Consider the following 20,331-nt stretch of genomic DNA (forward strand, 5'->3'; position numbering starts at 1 on the left):
GTCTGTGTTTGCTTATAAACTAGTGGACTGGATGGAGGCTGCTGTGCTATTTACTTTGGCCACCTCCTCAAAATCTCTGCTGTCACTTTTGCTCAACACCCCTATCCTCAAGTAATGGCTCCCAAATCCCATTCCAAACATGCACATGTGGACTTCGAGATAGAGGAGGGGTTTTGCGGCAGACAATAACCTCAAGAATATTCACATTAAAATATGCGGATAAACAGGAAATGATTGCACATAAAACGGGCCCGCTGCCTCATCTGTCAGTCATCGTGGGTAAAACCAATTTCTTTTTTCCTCCCCACTGCTTATTCTAACCAACACAATCACAGTGGAATTCAAAAGGTTTTAATCTGCATTTTAAATGTTTATGAAATGAGTCACACAAATGATGCTTTTATTTGATTAACACCATTACTAAATTAAAAATAAAATAATTGATGTAATTAATGTTATAATTGCTTTATTATATATATATATATATATATATATATATATATATATATATATATATATATATATATATATATATATATATATATATACAAACACACATTTTTTAATGTATTTTTTAATGGAATTTTTCATATAGAATTTTTCCCCTTTTCACTGATTGTGTATAGTTTTTACTGCCTCTTTCTGCTTATGTAATCCTGTTAAATAAAAAAAATACCATTTATTATAATTGTAGTATATTTATTTAGGTTTTAAAATAAAACTGTTTTAAGAGTTCACCCTTATTTGACAATTGATAATAAAAACATATTTGGCATGCTGTCCTGGGAGACAGCCCTGAGCTTAAAAGAACCTGGGGCTCTCTCCAGTTTGAAGGCTGAGAGGGGAGTTTGAGCTCAGGTGGATCTCGAAAACTCCCGAGCTATAAGTAACAATTTATGGATTACTGTGGAAATATACTGCTGGCTAGAGCTTGTCTATAGTGCCAATTTGGTTTGTTCAATTCACCTATGCTGCATGTCTTTGGACTGTAGGAGGAAACGGGGAAACCCACGTGAGCACGGGGAGAAAATGTAAACTCTGCACAGAAATGTCCGCTGGCCTCGTAAGAACTTGAACCAGTGACATTCTTGCAAGGCAAAAGGGCTAAAAACATGGGAAGCCAGTCACCCTGTCTAGACAGGAAGAAGGCGAAGATGTGGAAGAGGGGATTCTTTAAAACGAAGATACTGAGGTAAAAAATTCTGGTTATTTATGGTGAGTTAGGAATCGACTGATTGGTGGATCGTGTATTAGGTAATGCTGGACCAGCCGAAGTTCAATCATAAGTATGTGCTTCTCTCGAAATTAGTTTATAAATACACACTGCACATAATCCTATTCTATTACATGAATTAGAATATTTTTTAATAACTTTTACTGTTAATATGGATCAATGCAACGCATCCTTGCATTGCAAAATAAATTAACGCATAATTAAAGTGGGGCCGAGGCAGTGGCGCAGTAGGTAGTGCTGTCGCCTCACAGCAAGAAGGTCGCTGGGTCGCTGGTTCGAATCTCGACTCAGTTGGCATTTCTGTGTGGAGTTTGCATGTTCTCCCTGCCTTCGCGTGGGTTTCCTCCGAGTGCTCCGCTTTCCCCCACAATCCAAAGACATGCGGTACAGGTGAATTGGGTAGGCTAAATTGTCCGTAGTGTATGAGTGTGTGTGAATGTGTGTGTGGATGGGTTGCGGCTGGAAGGGCATCCGCTGCGTAAAAACTAGCTGGATAAGTTGGCGGTTCATTCCACTGTGGCGACCCCGGATTAATAAAGGGACTAAGCCGACAAGAAAATGAATGAATGAATAATTAAAGTGCCTTTTTAGGGTAGGAACATTAGACACAAGAGACAGACATAGACAATTAATTTTAATAGAACATGCTGCTATGGTAACAATTAGCTCATCAACACAAAGCACATCATCTTGGTGGAATCATCATTATTATTATTTTTACTATTATTATTATTTTTTTATAAACAATTGGTTTTATGGCGTTTAGCAACTAATATTTGCAGTTAATTATTTTATCCTGTTGTAATTTTTTTATCCACACAGAACCTTGTCAAAAACATTCTACAGCTGTCATTTCTATAAACACGAATGCTGTCTAAGGCACCTCAGTTATTTGGCACCAGTTTTTACATCAAGAGCGCTCTATGTTGTCTTAAACTTTCAAAAAAGTCTAAAAAGTAATTGTGGGAAGATCTACACATCTGTTCCTGTACTTTGATATAAGTAACAGAGTAAGTCTTGACTTATACTGACTTGTACGCGACCTAAAAAATGAAAGCCTGTGAATTTTCTCTTGCATTTATCTTCATTTGTTTCTGTGTGATCTAAATCTAATTGCCTTTGCGAGTCTCAATGGATTGTCTCCTGGTTAAACACATTACCCCCGCATTAATAAATCATGAGCTGCACTGTCGCAAGGAAATAAATTATGCTAAATAATATCCTATAACTTTGCGAACTAATTAAAGTCGTGTCGATGACTTAGAGAGTGATTTCGGCGAGGCGGATCCGCAAACTCCATTTGTTTGCCTCTTCAAGTTCTCTCTATTCAAAGGAAGACCGCAAAGACATCAAGGATACTGAAGTGACTTTCTTCTCCAGCTGACAACGAACTGACAAGATCCCTTGTGGGATGTGAAGCGGTGCCAATTCTCCAGTTAAAAAACGAAGAAGGCGTCGAACGGCAATGAAGACTCACGAAGAGGCTCTCCAGAGGTTTGTGGAGGCTCTCAATTTTTCCCACAAAGCTGTAGCTGTGACAGGCTGCCAGCCCCTCTGACGATGAGCTTCAGAAACACACATCAGGACTGCCAATCCTGCAGACCAACAGTGCCGATTCTGCAGTGCATAAACCAGGCTTCACTTTATGGGTGGCACTGGCCACTGAAAAGAATCTGATCACTGTGAATACTTTGAAAGGGACTGTTCGGCCACAAACAACATTCCCAATTTTCATTTACCAGCTTTAAAGGAAAGAATATATCGTTTTAGCATTGATATCATAATGTGTAAAGGCACAATATTCATAGATCCTGCGATGTGGAGTGAGGATTATTGTTGACCAGGTACAATTTTGCAGTCATTTCAGTTTAACCATAACAAAAAAAAAAATTTATTGGTTGTATGTGTTTAAAGACTTGTGACTGTGTACGTATTTTAAGTGAGTTTAAAGGCTTTGGGCACAAGGAATGATTGCTTTTTGTAGCTATAACGAAATTTAATTAGATTTTTCTTACACTATATAACTTTATTGTACAATTAATTATTTTATTTCTGTACAAGGACACTCCATTTATATCCTTTCTCTACTGTTTTATGTATGGTGATAATTAGTCTATTATGTTTTCTTCAGATGCACTCATCTTTAAAATCGTCCCATTCAATATAAATGTTTTTTAAAATAGAAATTTAAATTATTGGCGAATTATCACAATCTAAATTGCAGAGAATAAAATATTCACAACGTAAGTTCTTTCCAATATCGCACAGGCTTATTCCATTTTATGAAGAACAAAGCGGGTCAAAATTATTTAAATCAAGCAAAGCTGAGTAACCAAGTCGACTTATAGGGCAAATTCCAAAAATATCCCTTTACCCTATTCCCTTTGAGTTCTTTGAAGGGTGTAGGGTATGACCGTCAAATGTTCCTTTTGTAAACTGTCTTCTACAAATGCCCCTTTTGAAGATTTTCAGATGTTTATTGTCATTTGAATATTCCTATGAATGGCATCGCCTTGACAAAGTGTCCTTGAAGGGTACAAAAACGGTATTTGTCTTTTTATGTAACTTTGGTTGAGTTGCACAAAAAAGCCACACAGGTTACATGCACTCAAAAAAAAAAAAAATGGCTTTGCTGCTTTTTCAAACTTAATTGTTTGATCATGTTCAATCCACTTAAAATAGTAAAAATAATTAAGTTAGTTAAATCTATTTGTGTTTGAACAATTTGAAGGAATTGTGTGTAACTCATTTTTACAATATGCATTATAAAAGCAAAAGCACATCTCTACTTCAATTTTGGTCTCCAACAATTCTGAAAAATAACGACATGAAACGATTGCTGCATCCTATCCTACGCCCTTTCCTGCACTCCATATTCATCATGTGATCATTCACATAAACCTTTGTTTGTTATGTAATGAATAAACTGTAACAGTAAACATATACAGTGAAACCCAAAAATATTCATACCCCTGGCAAATTCTGATGGCCACTTGTTGTTCAAAGGTAAATAAAAGCTGACAAGAATGATGCCTCTTGAAACAATGATGTCTCTTATACATCATCTTTTGGGGGAAGCCTGTGTCATTTTCTGTCAAACAAAAACAAACTTGCTGGTTGAATGAAAGTAACTTTAAGTAAAAATTTACCAGGGGTATGAATAATTTCAGGCTTTACAATAAATATGTGTGTGTGTGTCTTTGTGTGTATGTGTGTGTATAAATATATATTTTTTCTATATAAAAATCAACACTTTTGATCATATATTCCATGTTTTTATAATAATTTTAATAATAGTAGTAATAATAAAAGTCATCATTCCAATATTGAACAAAATTATCATGATTTTTTTTCTCATAACCAAGCAGTCCTAGCTTGTTCTCAAAAGCATTGTACAAGCAAGTTCAGTTCTTGACATTTATGTTCACCATTTGCTCAAGTGCACTGACTGACAGTGTCTGCTCGCAGCTCACAACCAAATCTCTGACGCATGACGCTTTTCGAATGGTGTTGGCTACTGCTTAACACCATCATACACCATGGAAAATCCAGAATAAAATGTACAAGTCTGTAAAAGTCTTGAGGGTGAATAAATGATTTGGTAATTTAAATATTTGGGTGAACTATTCCATTAGTCAACATAGGTCGGCGATCAATAAAAAACAATCAAATGGAGATCCATGCTTATGGTAGGCATCTCCTACAACATTCAACTTTTCTTTTTGCACTTTAGACTCAGTTTAATATGTTGAAAGCCTATTTCAAGAGTTCACATATAGCTGATGTTTGTTTATTAACCTTGTTTGGCATGCTGTCCCGAGTGAGAGCCCTGAGCTCATAAGATCCTCAAGCCTGGGGCTCCCTCCCGTTTGCAAGGCGAGAGGGGAGTTTGAGCTCAGGTAGATCTCGAGAACCCCCCTGCTGTAGTAGCTAATGAACAGAAAGTGATTGCTCTTAAGAGACTCTTAACTATTTACGAGGAGCATGTCTATGAAGCCGATTTAGATTAGTCAATTAACTTAAGTTACATGTTTTTTGACGGTCGGAGGAAAGTGAAGAACCTGGGAGAAGCCCAAGTGAGAACGGGGAGAATGTGTAAACTCAGCACAGAAACGTCAGCTGGCTTGGTAAGGACTTGAACCAGTGATGTTCTTGCTGTGAGGCCACCGTGCCACCCATCTTGGAAAAGAGGAAAAGTAGGGGCGGAAGGGGGGATTCTTCAAAACGAAGATGGCTGTCATATGGAACATGGGGTATTTATAGTGGCTTAGGAATCGTCTGATTGGTGAATCATAAATTGAATAATGTGGGGCCGGCTGCAAGCAATCATAAGCACGTGATCCTCTCGAAAGTAGTTTATAAATAAACTTCAGTTATTGTTACTGCATACTTGATAGTACATAATCCACTCATATTGAGCTTGTTTTGGGCTTGTTTTTAAAGATGCACTTGCTTCTTTAAGAGTTGGCAGCAGTGCAGAAAGTTAAATGTCCAGGAAACAGTAGAAAAGTGAGGGAGATCTGAGCGTTCGCTTGGCAACATCTCTATTGGAATCTACTGTGATGGGAGTCTCCCACGAGGAGCCATATTTGTGAGTGGCTGCGGCACATTTTAAATCAGTCACTGTCAGTAGAGGTTCCATCTGTTTTCCATTCTTTTCTATTCTCACACACCAGACACTGGCCTTGCGATATGGTCACCGGATTTAATGAACAATACCCCATGAATTATTCCACTGGACTACACTTGGTTTCATTCGATAAACCCTCACTCACATCTCTCTCCCAGTCGATTTTCACTTTAAAACAAGGCATTTTCCTCCCTTTCTCACTTATAATCCCTATGAAACCATGCCATTTCTTTCTAAACCAAAACTCAAGGTGCAATTGAAGAATATCCATGCAGAAAGGAGAAACATATTAATCCTGCTCTCCCAAAAAAGGCCTGAGATAAAATTAACAAGAAGTCCAAGCCAGGGTGCGAATAAAAACATTGACAAGAAGGGGAGATCAACTTTTTCGGCAATGTTTTTATTTTATGAAATACATGCCTCAGTGAATCAAATTAAAAGACATCTATTTTATAAACGCAACATATTTAATTTTTCAGTGTTTTGTGGGTTACTTTGTGTACAATATCCTGTGATTAGCCATTTCAGAGGTTACTGTAGGTCAAAATATACAAACAACGCATCTAATTTTACTTTACTTTTAGGCCATATGTAGAAACAAACAACTATTTTGCAAGCAAAGTGTCTTGTGTACACTTACCATGTCTATCGGCTTAGATTAATTGGCGTGATTATGCATTCATAATGGTATAATCCATTAGTGGGGTGGTCAAATGTATATTTACTGTATATTATGTATTATTTAATTATTAATATTAATATTTAAGATGCAGATCAGAGCAAACTATTTCTTACTATTTAGAGGACTGAACCCCCCCACATGTGATTTTCACATCTTTCAGTAGGGATCAAGCATTAATTAAGGGGGTCAATTCCCCCTAAACCCCTTTAATTCGCACCCTGGTCCAACCTATAATAATCTTCTTTTCTACCCAGATCTTGTAAGCCATGGCTTCACTAATGAAAAAAAAACCTTGATGTGTGACACATCAGAACCTGATGGCGTGAGAGGCTATAACAGAGAAATGATAGCTGAAGCCGGCGATCCGTCTGACATCTTTGACACCGTAGCTTGCAAAGCACCAACAGATCTAAAGTGAAACGTTCATTCTGTCATCCGAGATGCTTGATAAGATTGCACGTTAATGACATATCAACCAGAAGACCAGATTGACTGCCAGACATTTCTGGGTGATTTTAAGATTAAAGGATCAATCTCCATTACGGATCTGTGCCGGAGGAAGCGAGTGCAGACATTTGCCATAGTGTTTTTTTAGCATTGGTGATACGCTACATCATTTCTATCCTTATACCTCAATAAACTTGCCTCACAAATCTTATGATCGATGACTAGGGCCAGACAGAATATGTGAACCTTTTTTTGCTATTACTGTGCAGAATTGTGTAAAAAAAACTGCAGATTTATGCGGAATGATTTTGGGTGTATCAAAACTAAAAACTTTATATGTTAAATAAAAAATAATACATTTTTATTTAAGGTTTACAATGCAAATCCAATTAGATCAATTTATTTGGAAAACAAAGCAAGTCTCTTATATAATACATCTACTATATTTCAACTAAAAGAAAGAAACTATTACATTACAAACTGTATTGTAAGTAAATTATATGAACATTTTCATATTAGTCAGTAATATTACTGAAATATTTAAAAACTGAATAAATATAAATTTACACATATTAAGACACAACTAAATAAAATAGACTCAATGATGGGCTGAAAATCTGTGGAAAATCTGTGGATGTCTGCGGGTGCAGATTCCATGTGGGCCTATCAATAACAAGGGCTTGACAATAACTTTTTTTCTAATGCTACTAGCCACTCTGCATTGTAACTAGCCACAATTTTGTTGTTAGGAAAATATATTTTATATGCGTAAATTTGACTGTGGCATGCTAAAATTAATGGATTTAGTTTATTGTGTGTTATTTCCACTTGCCACCTCTTTCATTTCACTTTTTTGTGTGTTGTGTATGAGCTTGCTCAATGAGCATAAGCAAATGGATTGTGCTTTCATAGTGTTGTATTGGCAATTAGTTTTATTTCACATGACTTTTCAAGACTCAACATTAAGGACTAATTTTTCTCTGGTCACACCAAAAATAAATAAACAAATAACTAATTATTTCTTAGCTACAAATTTTCACTAATTAATTTTTATTTTCCACAAGCTAAATATAGCTATATACATGCACCTTTTTTTCAACATTGAAAATTAAAAGTTTTAATTCAAAATTTTAAAAAAGACATTTTAAAAATAAATAGTCATGTATCGAAAACTATGCACAGTAGCTTGTCCAGGCTAAAAGTCCCAGACCCCTATTTAACTACACTTAAATAGTAAGTTAATTTCATATTAAAGCAATGTTATGGTAAAGAATGATAATTAAACAATAAAAAGATAAAATAACTGTAAGCAAAAGAAAGCAGGTGAAAAACATACCCTGTGCGATAGTGAAAAGATGATCACGTTACCATTAGATCAATTAATAATCTGTTCAAAGAATGGTTAAAGCGAAAGCGGCAACTGCTGCTGCTTACAAAAACGACATATTTAAAAAGAATCTGGAGATCTCTTGAGAGCAGCAGGACTGTGAATGCACTCCCATAATTTCTGTCCAGTCAATTTTAAAGAGAACTGAATGCTGAAGTTACGTTGCAGGCACATTTGCTTCGTGCAAGGAAACTGAAGCGCTCAAGCTTTATATAAGCTGCATTACAAATTGAACACTATACACTATGCACTTATGCACTTACTCTACAGTACTGTATATGTGTGTAGTGTTGTCCCAAATGGGATACTAATATATTTTTTACTTAGGGGAAATTTTTTCTATTATATTTTATTTGGGCTCTTAATAATATCTTTAGGGGCACCAAAACTGCGTGGGCCCTAAGAATTGTCTTAACTTGGGTTGGTGGGGGTTTATTTCAAGCCCTGCCGATGACGTAAAACAAACGACATGAAAACATGGTATAGCTCACATATCCTTTGAAGGCCTGCAATTATGGACTGTAGAGAAGTAGAGAAATGCCTATTTAAAACTCTTGCAGTGAGTATTACATGGAAGTCGAAAGAAAAGCAGGGTCTCATCAGCTGAGGTGGAGATGTGGGAGCTTTCAGGATAAAGATGTAAAACGTATAAAGTGCTTGGTGGAACTGGTAATCAGTTTTCATGGCTGGTTTGCCATTTAATTGGGTACACTATTTGACATTTTAATTGCATATTTGCTCACTATTTCTACACACAGGCAGGTCTATTTAATAAACTGTTAGCTGAAAGGAAAGAGGCAAAGCTGGGAAAATAAGAGGGGGAAGAAGATAAAGATGTACAGTATATGCAGTTGCTAAGGTGTTCTGAGTGTCGCTATGGGATCCTGAGTAGTTGCTAAGATGCTATACTGGGTTTCTCTGAATGGTTGTTAATCTGTTATGCATTTGTTGAGCTGTTAGAGTCTATGTGCTACCATGCGGTTGCTAGGGTGATCAGATTTGTGTTATTTGCAGTGACATGCAGTTGCTGGCATATTATGAGTGAGAGCCAATGTGTTACTATGCTGTTGCTGGGGTGTTCTGAGTGGCTGTGTCACAGTGTTGCTATGCAGTTGCTAGGGTGATCCGATTTGTGTTATTATTGTCGATATGCAAATGCTGGGGTGCTATGAGTGTGAGTCAATGTGTTACTATGCAGTTGCTAGGGTGAACAGATTTGTGTTACTAGTGTTGATATGCAGTTGCTGTGGTGTTATGAGTGGGAGTCAATTTGTTACCATGCTGTTGCTACTATCCCACGTGTTGTTACCGTATGTGGTTTCTAGGCTGATCTGAGTTGTTTTATTTGTGTTGCTATGGATTTTCTAGGGTGTTCTGAGTGGTTGTGGCAGTGTCGTTATGCAGTTGTTAGGGTGATTGGAGTTGTTTTATTTGTGTTGTTATGCAGTTGCTGAGGCGTTAAGGGCGTCAATGTTATCATGCTGCTGCTGGGATGTTGTGAGTGACAGTCATTGTGTTACCATGCTGTTGCTACTGTACCAAGTGTTGTTACCGTATGTGGTTTCTAGGCTGATCTAATTTTCTAGGGTGTTCTGAGTGGTTGTGTCAGTCTTGTTATGCAGTTGCTAGGGTGATCTGAATTGTTTTACTTGTGATGCTATGCAGTTGCTGGGGTGCTCTAAATTAGAGTAAATGCAGTTGCTGGAGTGTTCTGAGTGGTTGTGATCAGTGTTGTTATGCAGTTGCTAGGGTGATCAGAAATGTTTTTTTTTGTGTTGATATGCAGTCTCTGTGGTGTTATGAGCAAGAGTTAATGTGTTACCATGCTGTTGCTGGGGTGTTCTGAGTGGTTGTGTCACAGTGTTGTTATGCAGTTGCTGCAGTGATATGAGTGAGAGTCGATGTTGTGTTACTGAGGTGTCTGTGTTGTTATGCGGATGCTAGGGTAATCAGATTTGTATTATTAGTGTTGATATGGAGATGCTGAGTGAAATGACTTGCCTTAAAGGGACTTACGTGGTAGTTAATATGTGGTTCCTGGGGTATTTTCAATGGCTATCACTGTGTTGTTATTGGCTTTAAGAGTAGTTTTTAGTATTTTTATTTCTTCCCTGTGTATTGCTATGTAGTTTACGGAGTGTTCGCAGTAGTTGCTATGTTACTATCTCACTTTCAAAAACAGCAGGGCACAGTGCAACATTATGGTTGTAAATCCAGTGCTCTTGAGACGGATTTTTAAAGTTAATGCACCATTGTAAAAACAAAACAATGAAAGAGGAACAGGCACATGCAGGGCTTAATTCGTGTCCGAACAAGCCGAATGCGGATCCGGCACCTCTGAAATCTGATCCAGCACCTCATTTTATCTATCCCCCCCTTCACACGGACCCCTGCTCTGCCATACCCTCAGTTTCTTCCACAGCTCCCCAACCCTCTTCACTTTCGTCCGCAACACCACCAGCCCTCTCCCCCTCGCTCTTTACTTTCATCTGCGTCTAGACCCCCCCCCCCCCCCCCCCTTACTTTCGCTGACACTTCAACCCCTTACCCCCCACCCTTTAGTTTAGACATCAAACCGCCCCACCCCCTTTACCTTCGTTCGCGACACCTCTCCCTCCCCTGGTAACAAGCTAGATCCATTATCCCAATATATTCTGGGATCTCGCAATTTACAAATTAAGTACTGGGCACAAACACAAACAACAGGATGCCCACAATAATATGTGCATGAGTAAGATGACCACTATAGCCACTGAAGAACCACTGCTTAGAATCAAATTCTATATCAAATCAATTACGCATATATATATATATATATATATATATATATATATATATATATATATATATATATATATATATATATATATATATCACTTTTTGAAAGACTAGTCAAACTCCTATAAAAACTCCTCATTCAGGCACCGCTTACAGCTCTAAACAAGATTTAACACAAACACTATCAGCAAATCCCATCCCTGACCTTTCTACTAATGCAAGTTGATGATCTACAACATATTTATTAAGAAGTCACAGTTAAAATGAATGAATAAAACCAAGTAAATGCTTAGCCGCACGCGAGAAACATTGGTTGAGGCATTATACACTGCGAAAAAGAAATGCAAAATCAGATGTTACCTTTGAAAGGTCACCCACTTCCAAATAGAAACAGATGATGAAGACGTTCCAGGCGACCCACAGCACCAACCAGACTGCATACTGTGAAAAAGACAGGAAGAGGTTGTTTGAAAGACTTGTTCCAACCCCAGAGCCCCAATAACCAAATTCGCATTTCCATATACATGATTAACTGGCCCGCAAAAGCGTAAGTGGGAGATTGTCTTTGTAATTAATTTTCTGATGTGTGTTCCTTAAAACATTCTGCCTCCACAAATCTGGAATCTGCCAAAAAAGCAATAGAGGCAGACCATGCATTTCGCAGAGGAAGCAGGAATCCTGCGTGGGAGTTTGTGAGGGTGGCTCGCTCCCCGGTTCACGAGCTAATGCTTATCGAAATAACGGGATGTGATTATAAAACAATGAAACAGATTCCCCAGGAAAACCATAACTGGCGCAAGGGGGTGTCTTGGAAAATGAAGCAAATTTTGGCTAAACAAACACTCATCCTGTTTCACATCATTTGGGAATTCAGCAAACTGCCATTATGCTAAACGAATTTGCTCAAAAGAAGGATGGATGTAGCGCGGGTTGCTGAATACACTCATGAGCATTAGCAGCTCGTAGCATGTTTTCACTGATTAAAATGTAAGAACTCCAAGGTCTGTTAGGCAGGCAGTGATCTTTAGATAAAATAACACTTATCTGATCCAATTCAAAGTGAGACAGGTGAGTGCAAATGAAATACTGAGCACGGGGAAATGCAAAATCAATTTGAATTACCTGATGGGACTTGAGCGGAAAAACACGGCCTTTAGCACTTGAAAATGAGCAGTTAGCGACATGCATTCTGAGTAGCTCCCCAAAAGTGCCTCTAATAGACAGATCAATATGGACTTAGCTTTGATAAAAAATGAGCATGTGCAAAGACACCGCAACCTCTCTGTCCAAATGTACCACCTCGCTTGGTTGTGAACCATAACATCTAACTGAAAATGCCTGTTTTGGGCCAGATATAAAAACAGTTTGCGCCAGTGCAAACCCTCTTTTTTCTTTCAGATGCAAATAGTTGTAGATTATTTAAAAAGAATTTAATTGTGGTTGGGCAATTGGGTCAAAGATCTAAATCTCGCTTAATTAAATAGTTTAACTCGATTACGCTTAACTCAATTTAATCCAATTTGGAATAAGGTTGTAACAAAAGAATTTTTGGAAAAATTGAAGCAATATGAATATTTTCCCAATGCACTGTATATATACATATATATATATGCCCTTCCAGCTGCAACCCATCCCTGGGAAACATCCACACACACATTCACACACACACTTATACATCCACTTACACATTCACACCCAATTCACCTGTACCACATGTCTTTGGACTGTGGGGGAAACCGGAGCACCCGGAGGAAACCCACGCGAACGCAGGGAGAACATGCAAACTCCACACAGAAACGCCAACTGAGCTGAGGCTCGAACCAGCGACCCAGCGACCCAGCGACCTTCTTGCTGTGAGGCGATTGCACAACCTACTGCTCCACTGCTTCGCCCCATATATATATATATATATATATATATACACACACACACACACACACACACATATATATATATATATATATATATATATATATATATATATATATATATATATATATATATATATTGATTTCTGTTCATTAGATTATGACCTTAATTGGATTAAATAAAGGAAACCAATAATAATTAAAAAAAATTCCAAAATCGCCGTTTACATGTTAGACTCTTAATCAGAGTATTGTCTAAATCGTATTAAAATCCGATAACTGGTGTCCATGTAAACATACTCACAAATAAGCTACATGGCAAAAGCAGCTTACTGCATTTTAGCTATTTTTTAATTTAAAGGGAATATTAAAAACTGTCATGTGTACTAGTTTGTTTATTAGCTAACAGGTCATCACAGTTTGGTTTCTACCCAACTAATAGATGCACACACAGCAAGGGAAAGGGTAATACAGAGTTTATGAGCACAGCCAAGCAATTCAGTCAATAAAACAACTTTGAAAAGCTAAAGAAAAGCTGAACGATTCATCAATAAAAATGCTACCACTTTCCACTTATTTTTTAAAAAGTTACGTGCAAACACTCTTAGGCATCACTTTTAAGTTTTACATTAGAAAAATTTGCTGTATGCTGCTAAGTCAATATGATCTTTAACAAATCGGGGCATCATTGCAACAATCTATTAGGACTGACCTGGTACGAAAGGGCTGACCCACTTGAATGGTGTCAGTGTAGCATGTTTTATTCAAAGATATGCAGTTATATGCGCAAGCAACAGTGAGCGCCTCAGGCCAAGGGCAAAGATCAACCCATTATGCTTCTCTTCTAACTACAGAATGGTTGATGTTTCTTCTGCCTTCAATACTCCACAGTAAAAGAAGCCTCCTCCACATGTTTAAGCAGGAGGGGGTCTAGACGGAGCGATTGACTTCAATTAATTCTCATAATCCTGCTTGATATCTCTAACACGCATCGGTGGTTGATCCGTAGGGAGGAGGTTACGAACGTGCTCTCGACAAGGGCTGTTACTGGCCTAACCTTTCCCTCACAAAGTTGTGCGAGCATGCGGAGCGCACCAGACCGTTGAGACTCAGAAGAGGAAGGAATTTTGCCATCTTGAAATCTGACATGTTGTCAGGACATTAGATACAGAAGATGCGGGCATGTAGTGGAACCTCATTTGGCCCTTTGCCAGCCACTGGAACGTGCCAAGTTGAATTAGAATAAAAATTTATCTGGCCTGACAGCATCCCCAGAACGGATATAAGCAAGAGTAATGTTCAAATGTGAGCAATTTATCTCTGTAGGAGGCTCCCTCTCCATCTCTACGGCCGGTCACTGCTCTAAGACTGAAAAAATGAGCATTGTTTATTCCAATGGGAGAGACATAACACTAAAAAGGCAATCTGCTCCATCTCGACTTTGGGTCTGAGCAACATTTGAGGCAATGACCCGATCTGTCAGTACATTGATATTACTCTGTTATGCTAGCCAGGGTGTTGAATGTCCATTGTACCCGACTGGAGAGAAAAGCTGTCACAACAAGAGGTTTAATCTCATCCATGCTAAATGTGGTGAATAGCAACTGGTTGTTCCAAAACACCATAACTTTCTCGATAGACTGGACACAAATATATATCACGCATAAATCTGTCACTTGATTCATTGGACGAAGAACCTGATGCACTTTTCTCTCACAGTTCAAGCATATATCAGTAACGCAATCGATGAGAACACCAAAAAATTGAGCAAATGAGTTTCTTGAGCAATGATGTTCAACTATAAACTGCACATAAATATCCTGATCAATGATCTAACATGTTTAAGAGTTCACACACTTAACTGATGATTGATAAGTAAAAGCGTGTTTGGCATGCTGTCTTGGGAGAGAGCACTGAGCTGAGAAGATGCTTAAGCCCGGGGCTTCCTCCTGTATATCGGGATAAATGAGCTCAGGTAGGTGTCAAGAGCTCCCCTGTATTTAACTAAGAAAGAACCACCAAAATGAATTACAGTAAGCTAGACCACACAGAACCTAAAAGGTACAATTTCAAATTTGAGTTTATAAAAAAATAAAATACAAAAAGCGCCTCCTTTTTTAGGTGTTTCTTAAAACACAGACAACATATACAGTTGTTTTAAATACTTTCAATAGTGTTTTATGAAAACTCAAAGGGTTTTCTTTAAAATGATACCAAATTTTTGCATTTACACCTCTGCATGTGGATTTGGGAAACTTTTAAATTTGGGTAACTTACAGAAACTTACAGAAGGTCAACCATCTGTGCAGCAATCCACCAATCATGCCTGTATGGTAGAGTGGCCAGACGAAAGCTACCCCCCACCTTCAATTTGGCAAAAGGCATCTGAAGGATCTCAGACCATAAGAAACAAAATTCTCTGGTCTGATGAGACTAAAATTGAACTCTTTGAAGTAAATGACAGGCGTTACATTTGGAGAAAACCAGGCACTACTCATCACCAGGCTAATACCATCCCTACAGTGAAGCATAGTGGTGGCAGCACCAAGCTGTGTGGATATTTTTCAGCAGCAGGACCTGGAAGACTAGTCAGGATAGAGGGAAAGATGAATGCAGCAATGTACAGAGACATCCTGAATAAAAACCTGCTTCAGAGTGCTCTTGACCTCGACTGTTCATCTTGCAGCAGGACAATGACTCAAAGCACACCGCCAAAATATCAATGGAGTGGCTTCACAACAACTCAGTGAATGTCCTTGAGTGGCCTAGCCAAAGCCCAGACCTAAATCCAATTGAATATCTCTGGAGAGATCTGAAAATGGCTGTACATTGTCTCTTCCCATCCAACCTGATAGAGCTTGAAAGGTACTACAAAGAGGAATGGGCAACAAGTCCCAAAGACAGGTGTGCCAAACTTGTGGCATCATTTTCAAAAAGACTTAAGGCTGTAATTGCTGCCAAAGGTGCATCAAGAAAGCATTGAGCAAAGGCTGTGAATACTGATGTACATGTGATATTTCAGGTTTTTTATTTTTAATAAATTTACAACAATTTCAAAAAATCTTTTTTCACATTTTCATTATGGGGTATTGAATGTAGAATTTTAAGGAAATAAATGACTTTAATCCATTTTGGAATAAGACTGTAACATAAAAAAAGTGGACAAATTGAGGTGCTGTGAATACTTTCCGATACACTGTATGTCAGTGATGAAAACATATTGAAATTGGTAAAGGAATTTTCCACTTGGTTTTAGATAAGATATATGAACCGATCCTTAAGCCTCCTTTCCACTGCACACGACAAACGACAAGCGACAGACCGGAAGTCATTCATTTCCAATGGAGAGCAGTCCAGAAGCTGCGTAGAGTTCTGATCATCTCTGTATGCGTAAAATGTGGATCCGAATTGAGCTGCGGATCCGTTGAAATATTTGAACTCCTGCGACTAGACCGTATGCGACCTGCCGACCTGATATGATGTATTCCAGTGTTGTCCAAGCAGATTCGTGCGCACAAGATGAGAAATATGACTTTATTTGGTTATTTTTTTAAAAATCTATATTAAAAAAAACTTTTCTGTTCATAAATGTAAGTAAGAAAGTTATAAAAATATAAATTTTTAATGTTGTCTCCACAATCCCTCCAATATTTTAGCGGTCTATGAGTTTCTAGTATTCATTCATCCATTAAACCATGTATACGCACAGAGAATAAAGGCTCTTGCATTTGCCCTCCTTTATTTCGGACACCATAAGAATCAGCTTCTCCTCCGTGGTAAACACTGAAAATACTGTGCAACTGCCACAAGGGGGCGTATTCTGACAGTCGTGTTCAAATGTCGTGTGCAGTGGAAAGGCGGCTTAAGATCAGCAAGGTTATTTTAGACTTGATTTTCAACAAATGTTCATGTTTTGAAAATGAAGTTAACCAAATGAAAAAGAAAAATCGAAATTGTAACAATTTGGACAAAAACATTAATCATGCTCAAAACCCCAAACTTAAAACCAGCCTAAACTAGCCAGCTTTGTTTGTTACAAAGTCTTTTTGGAACAAAGTAAAGATTCAAGCCTGTCTATATAATGTAAAGCTTCTGCACAACACCATTCACATCTATTAAGTACATATTTGCAGTGGAATTTCAAACCAAGGATATTCCACTGTGGGTAATTCTAGGACTAAAACCAAACTGACAAAATGTCTCACTGCTCATTGCGGCTGCAAAATGTTAGGCCAAAAAGTCAGATTACCATGGAAAAACTGTGCTGCTTTATTGTTATGCTGCCTGGCTAGGACTCAGAGTAAGACAGTTTTATGACACCGGTGGTATTAATATAACAAAATGACAGCATAACATGCAGAGGGAAAGAGAAAATATACCACAAACTGAATATGAAAGCATTTGGAAACTCACCCCGGTCACATATCGCGGTCTGAACTGTACCGTCCCAAAAAGGCCTAGAATCACTGTGATGATGTGGATGAAGTTTGTAAGGATCGGAGCCCACTGGTATCCGAGGAAATCAAATATCTGTCGCTCCAAGATGCTGATCTAGAAGTGAAACAGGGAGGGAAAAAAGGAACAGGACATTAACCCGTGAGAATAGATATGCTTTATATTACTTTCACGCATTTGCCAGAAGCTTTTATCCAAAGTGACTTCTATTACATTCAAGGTACGCATTTGCTTTGCTTAGGAATCAAACGTGTGACCTTGCTGTTGCTTGCACCGCGCTCTACTATTTGAGCTACAGCATAAAGATGCGTGAAGATTTCCATTTTAAAGCAGCTTCAGGGGTCGCTTTATGACATACACTGCTGTCAGCTGGAAGGCAGGGTGAGACGACGGGCCGCAGGGCTACAAGTGAAAGCACAAGCGTCTACACTCTACAAGCAGCCAGAGGAAAGCCCCTGTCACACAGGCGATTAATTAGTACCGAGACGTGCCGCTCTCAGAGTCAAACCCCCAGCAATCCACAAAAACCAGAAATGACTAGGAAATTAAAGCTGGCAAGTCCAGCCTCTCAGCTCCGCATGCTCCAATCTCCGCCACTGATTGGACATGACACTGATGTCAATACCACAAGCTATGGCACTTCCAAAAGCAGACCAGCACCGGGTCACGGTTTTATCCCCATGAGACAGCCTCATAAAGCTAATGCTAATAGCACTCGCATCTCCAGCTGCATTCACCAGCAGGCATTTTTACAACCTCAGATATTCAAGGCCATTTGTGGAAAGGAAACCAAACAAAAAAAAGAAGAAGAATCACGCCACTGGAATCATGTGCATTGCTATGGGATGTAATGGAGGACATTAAAGAGCCAAATGTCAGGATGAAGGTTGAAAACGCAGCTGCTGAAAACATGAACGCCATTGTGACCTCAATAGATTCATTTAACAAACATCTACTCAAGTGAACATCAATAGAGGCTTCAGAGAGTTCAATAGCAGCATGAATATCAAATGACTAGGAGTTGTGGTGAGATGCTATAGAAGAGCTATTGAACATTTTTCGCAGCAGGGAGACCCAGTTTAACTCTGTAGATCAAATCAATCAAATAGATGTCCCCACATGTTGGTGGGAAAAATATTGGATTTATTTTAAAAGGATGATTCGTTAAGATTTTAAATAGATAATTGAATAAATAAATGAGTCAAAAAGAACTAATTATAAAATATAATTTTAGCTTAAACAAGTAGAAAACTTCAGAAAAGTCAGCATATTAATTTCAATCTAACTTAATATTAATTATTAAAATAAGTATACTTATTGTCAGGATTCTGCTACTCCAGTCTTTTTAATTCATGCTTTGGTGGCGGATTCCAGACTCTAGTCCTGTCTTGTCTAGTATGTTGTGCTCAGCTTGAGTTTTCTCGAGTTGAGCACTCATATTTCCTGTCACTGGCTACGTTTCCATACACCTATTTTTATGCGCATTTTGCATACGTACATAAAAAAACAATTAATGGAAACACCTAGATGCAAATAAATTTTGAAAATGCTCATAAAAAATGTATGTGCATAAACTTTTTATTTGATAAGAAAAGGTGAGCACAAATTACAATGGAAATATTTTTATCGAACAAATTCCAGTATGCACATTCAAAAAAGTCATGTGATTTTGTTATAAGAGATTATGTGATGATAAAAATGTATTTGAATGGATAAACAAGCAGGCTGAGCACATTGTAAAACACCTGACATGCTGTTTTGGTCATTCTAAAACACCTTAACCATCTCAGTATTAGTGAATCAAAAGGGTCTGTGCTCTGCGTCTCATGTCTTCAAACACCACTGCGTGTTCACTGCGTGTCAGTTATTGTCTTCTGAGGCGCAAGTCATTTCGCGAGTTCACACTTACATATGTTTAAGAATAAAGAGTATTTGCCGTGCTGTCCGGGAAGAGGGCTCTGAGCTTGGGGAAGACACCCCAACTCGTGTTATTCCTCTTATATGGGAATAGAGAGAAGTTGGGATTCAAGCAAAGTATCTAGCCTGACCCCAGAACGCTGCCCCCGGGTATGTATTGCTTATGAGGTGAGGTGTCGGGGTGGTGGAGGGATGCTAAAGTCGTGAGATACTGCAGGTAGGACAGCTTTGGTATATATACAGTTGAAGTCAGAATTATTTGCCCCCTTTTGATTTAATTTAATTTTTTAAAATATTTCCCAAATTATTTTTAGCAGAGCAAGGAAATTTTTACAGTATGTCTGAATATTTTTTTCTTCTGGAGAAAGTCTTATTTGTTTTATTTCGGCTAGAATAAATGCAGTTATTAATTTTTTGAAAACCATTTTTTGACAAAATTATTAGCCCCTTTAAGCTAATTTTTTTTCGATAATCTATAGCTATCATAATACAAACCATCATTATACAATAACTTGCCTAATTATCCTAACATGCCTAGTTCATCTTATTAACCTAATTAAGCCTTTAAATGTCACTTTAAGCTGTATAGAAGTGTCTTGAAAAATATCTAGTCAAATATTATTTACTGTCATGTCAAAGATAAAATAAATCCGTTATTAGAAATAAGTTTTTAAAACTTTTATGCTTAGAGATGTGCTGAAACAATCCTCCCTCCAATAAACAGAAATTGGTGAAAAAATAAACAGGGGCGCTAATAATACAGGGGGGCTAATAATTCAGGGGGGCTAATAATTCTGACTTCAACTGTATATAGGGGTTTGGTCAAAAACTGATTAGATAAAAGAATAATTGTCAATGACGTATTTAATGCTGAAACATCTGCGCGTGCTCCTCCTAAAATTTGTTTGCAAAACATCACTTATTAAATGAAGA

The 20,331-nt window shown here is 37.9% G+C and overlaps 1 protein-coding gene across 4 annotated transcripts in view; it reads right to left on the minus strand.

Moving 5' to 3' along the window:
- The window catches only part of nkain2 (sodium/potassium transporting ATPase interacting 2), a 432,978-nt gene that overhangs the window by 178,609 nt on the left and 234,038 nt on the right, over positions 1-20,331 (minus strand). For all 4 annotated transcript variants that reach the window (XM_087296306.1, XM_087296307.1, XM_087296309.1 and 1 more), the window contains 2 exon segments: positions 17,440-17,577; positions 11,519-11,599 (listed from right to left, as the gene is read on the minus strand). Coding sequence is in view for 1 of the 4 variants with exons in the window: in NM_001351706.1 (NP_001338635.1) it covers positions 11,519-11,599; positions 17,440-17,577 (219 nt within the window). In the remaining 3 variants the exon portion in view is untranslated.

Source organism: Danio rerio, chromosome 20, assembly GCF_052040795.2.
Source record: "Danio rerio strain M-AB ecotype USA chromosome 20, GRCz13ab, whole genome shotgun sequence".
In the NCBI taxonomy this organism is placed as follows: domain Eukaryota; kingdom Metazoa; phylum Chordata; class Actinopteri; order Cypriniformes; family Danionidae; genus Danio; species Danio rerio.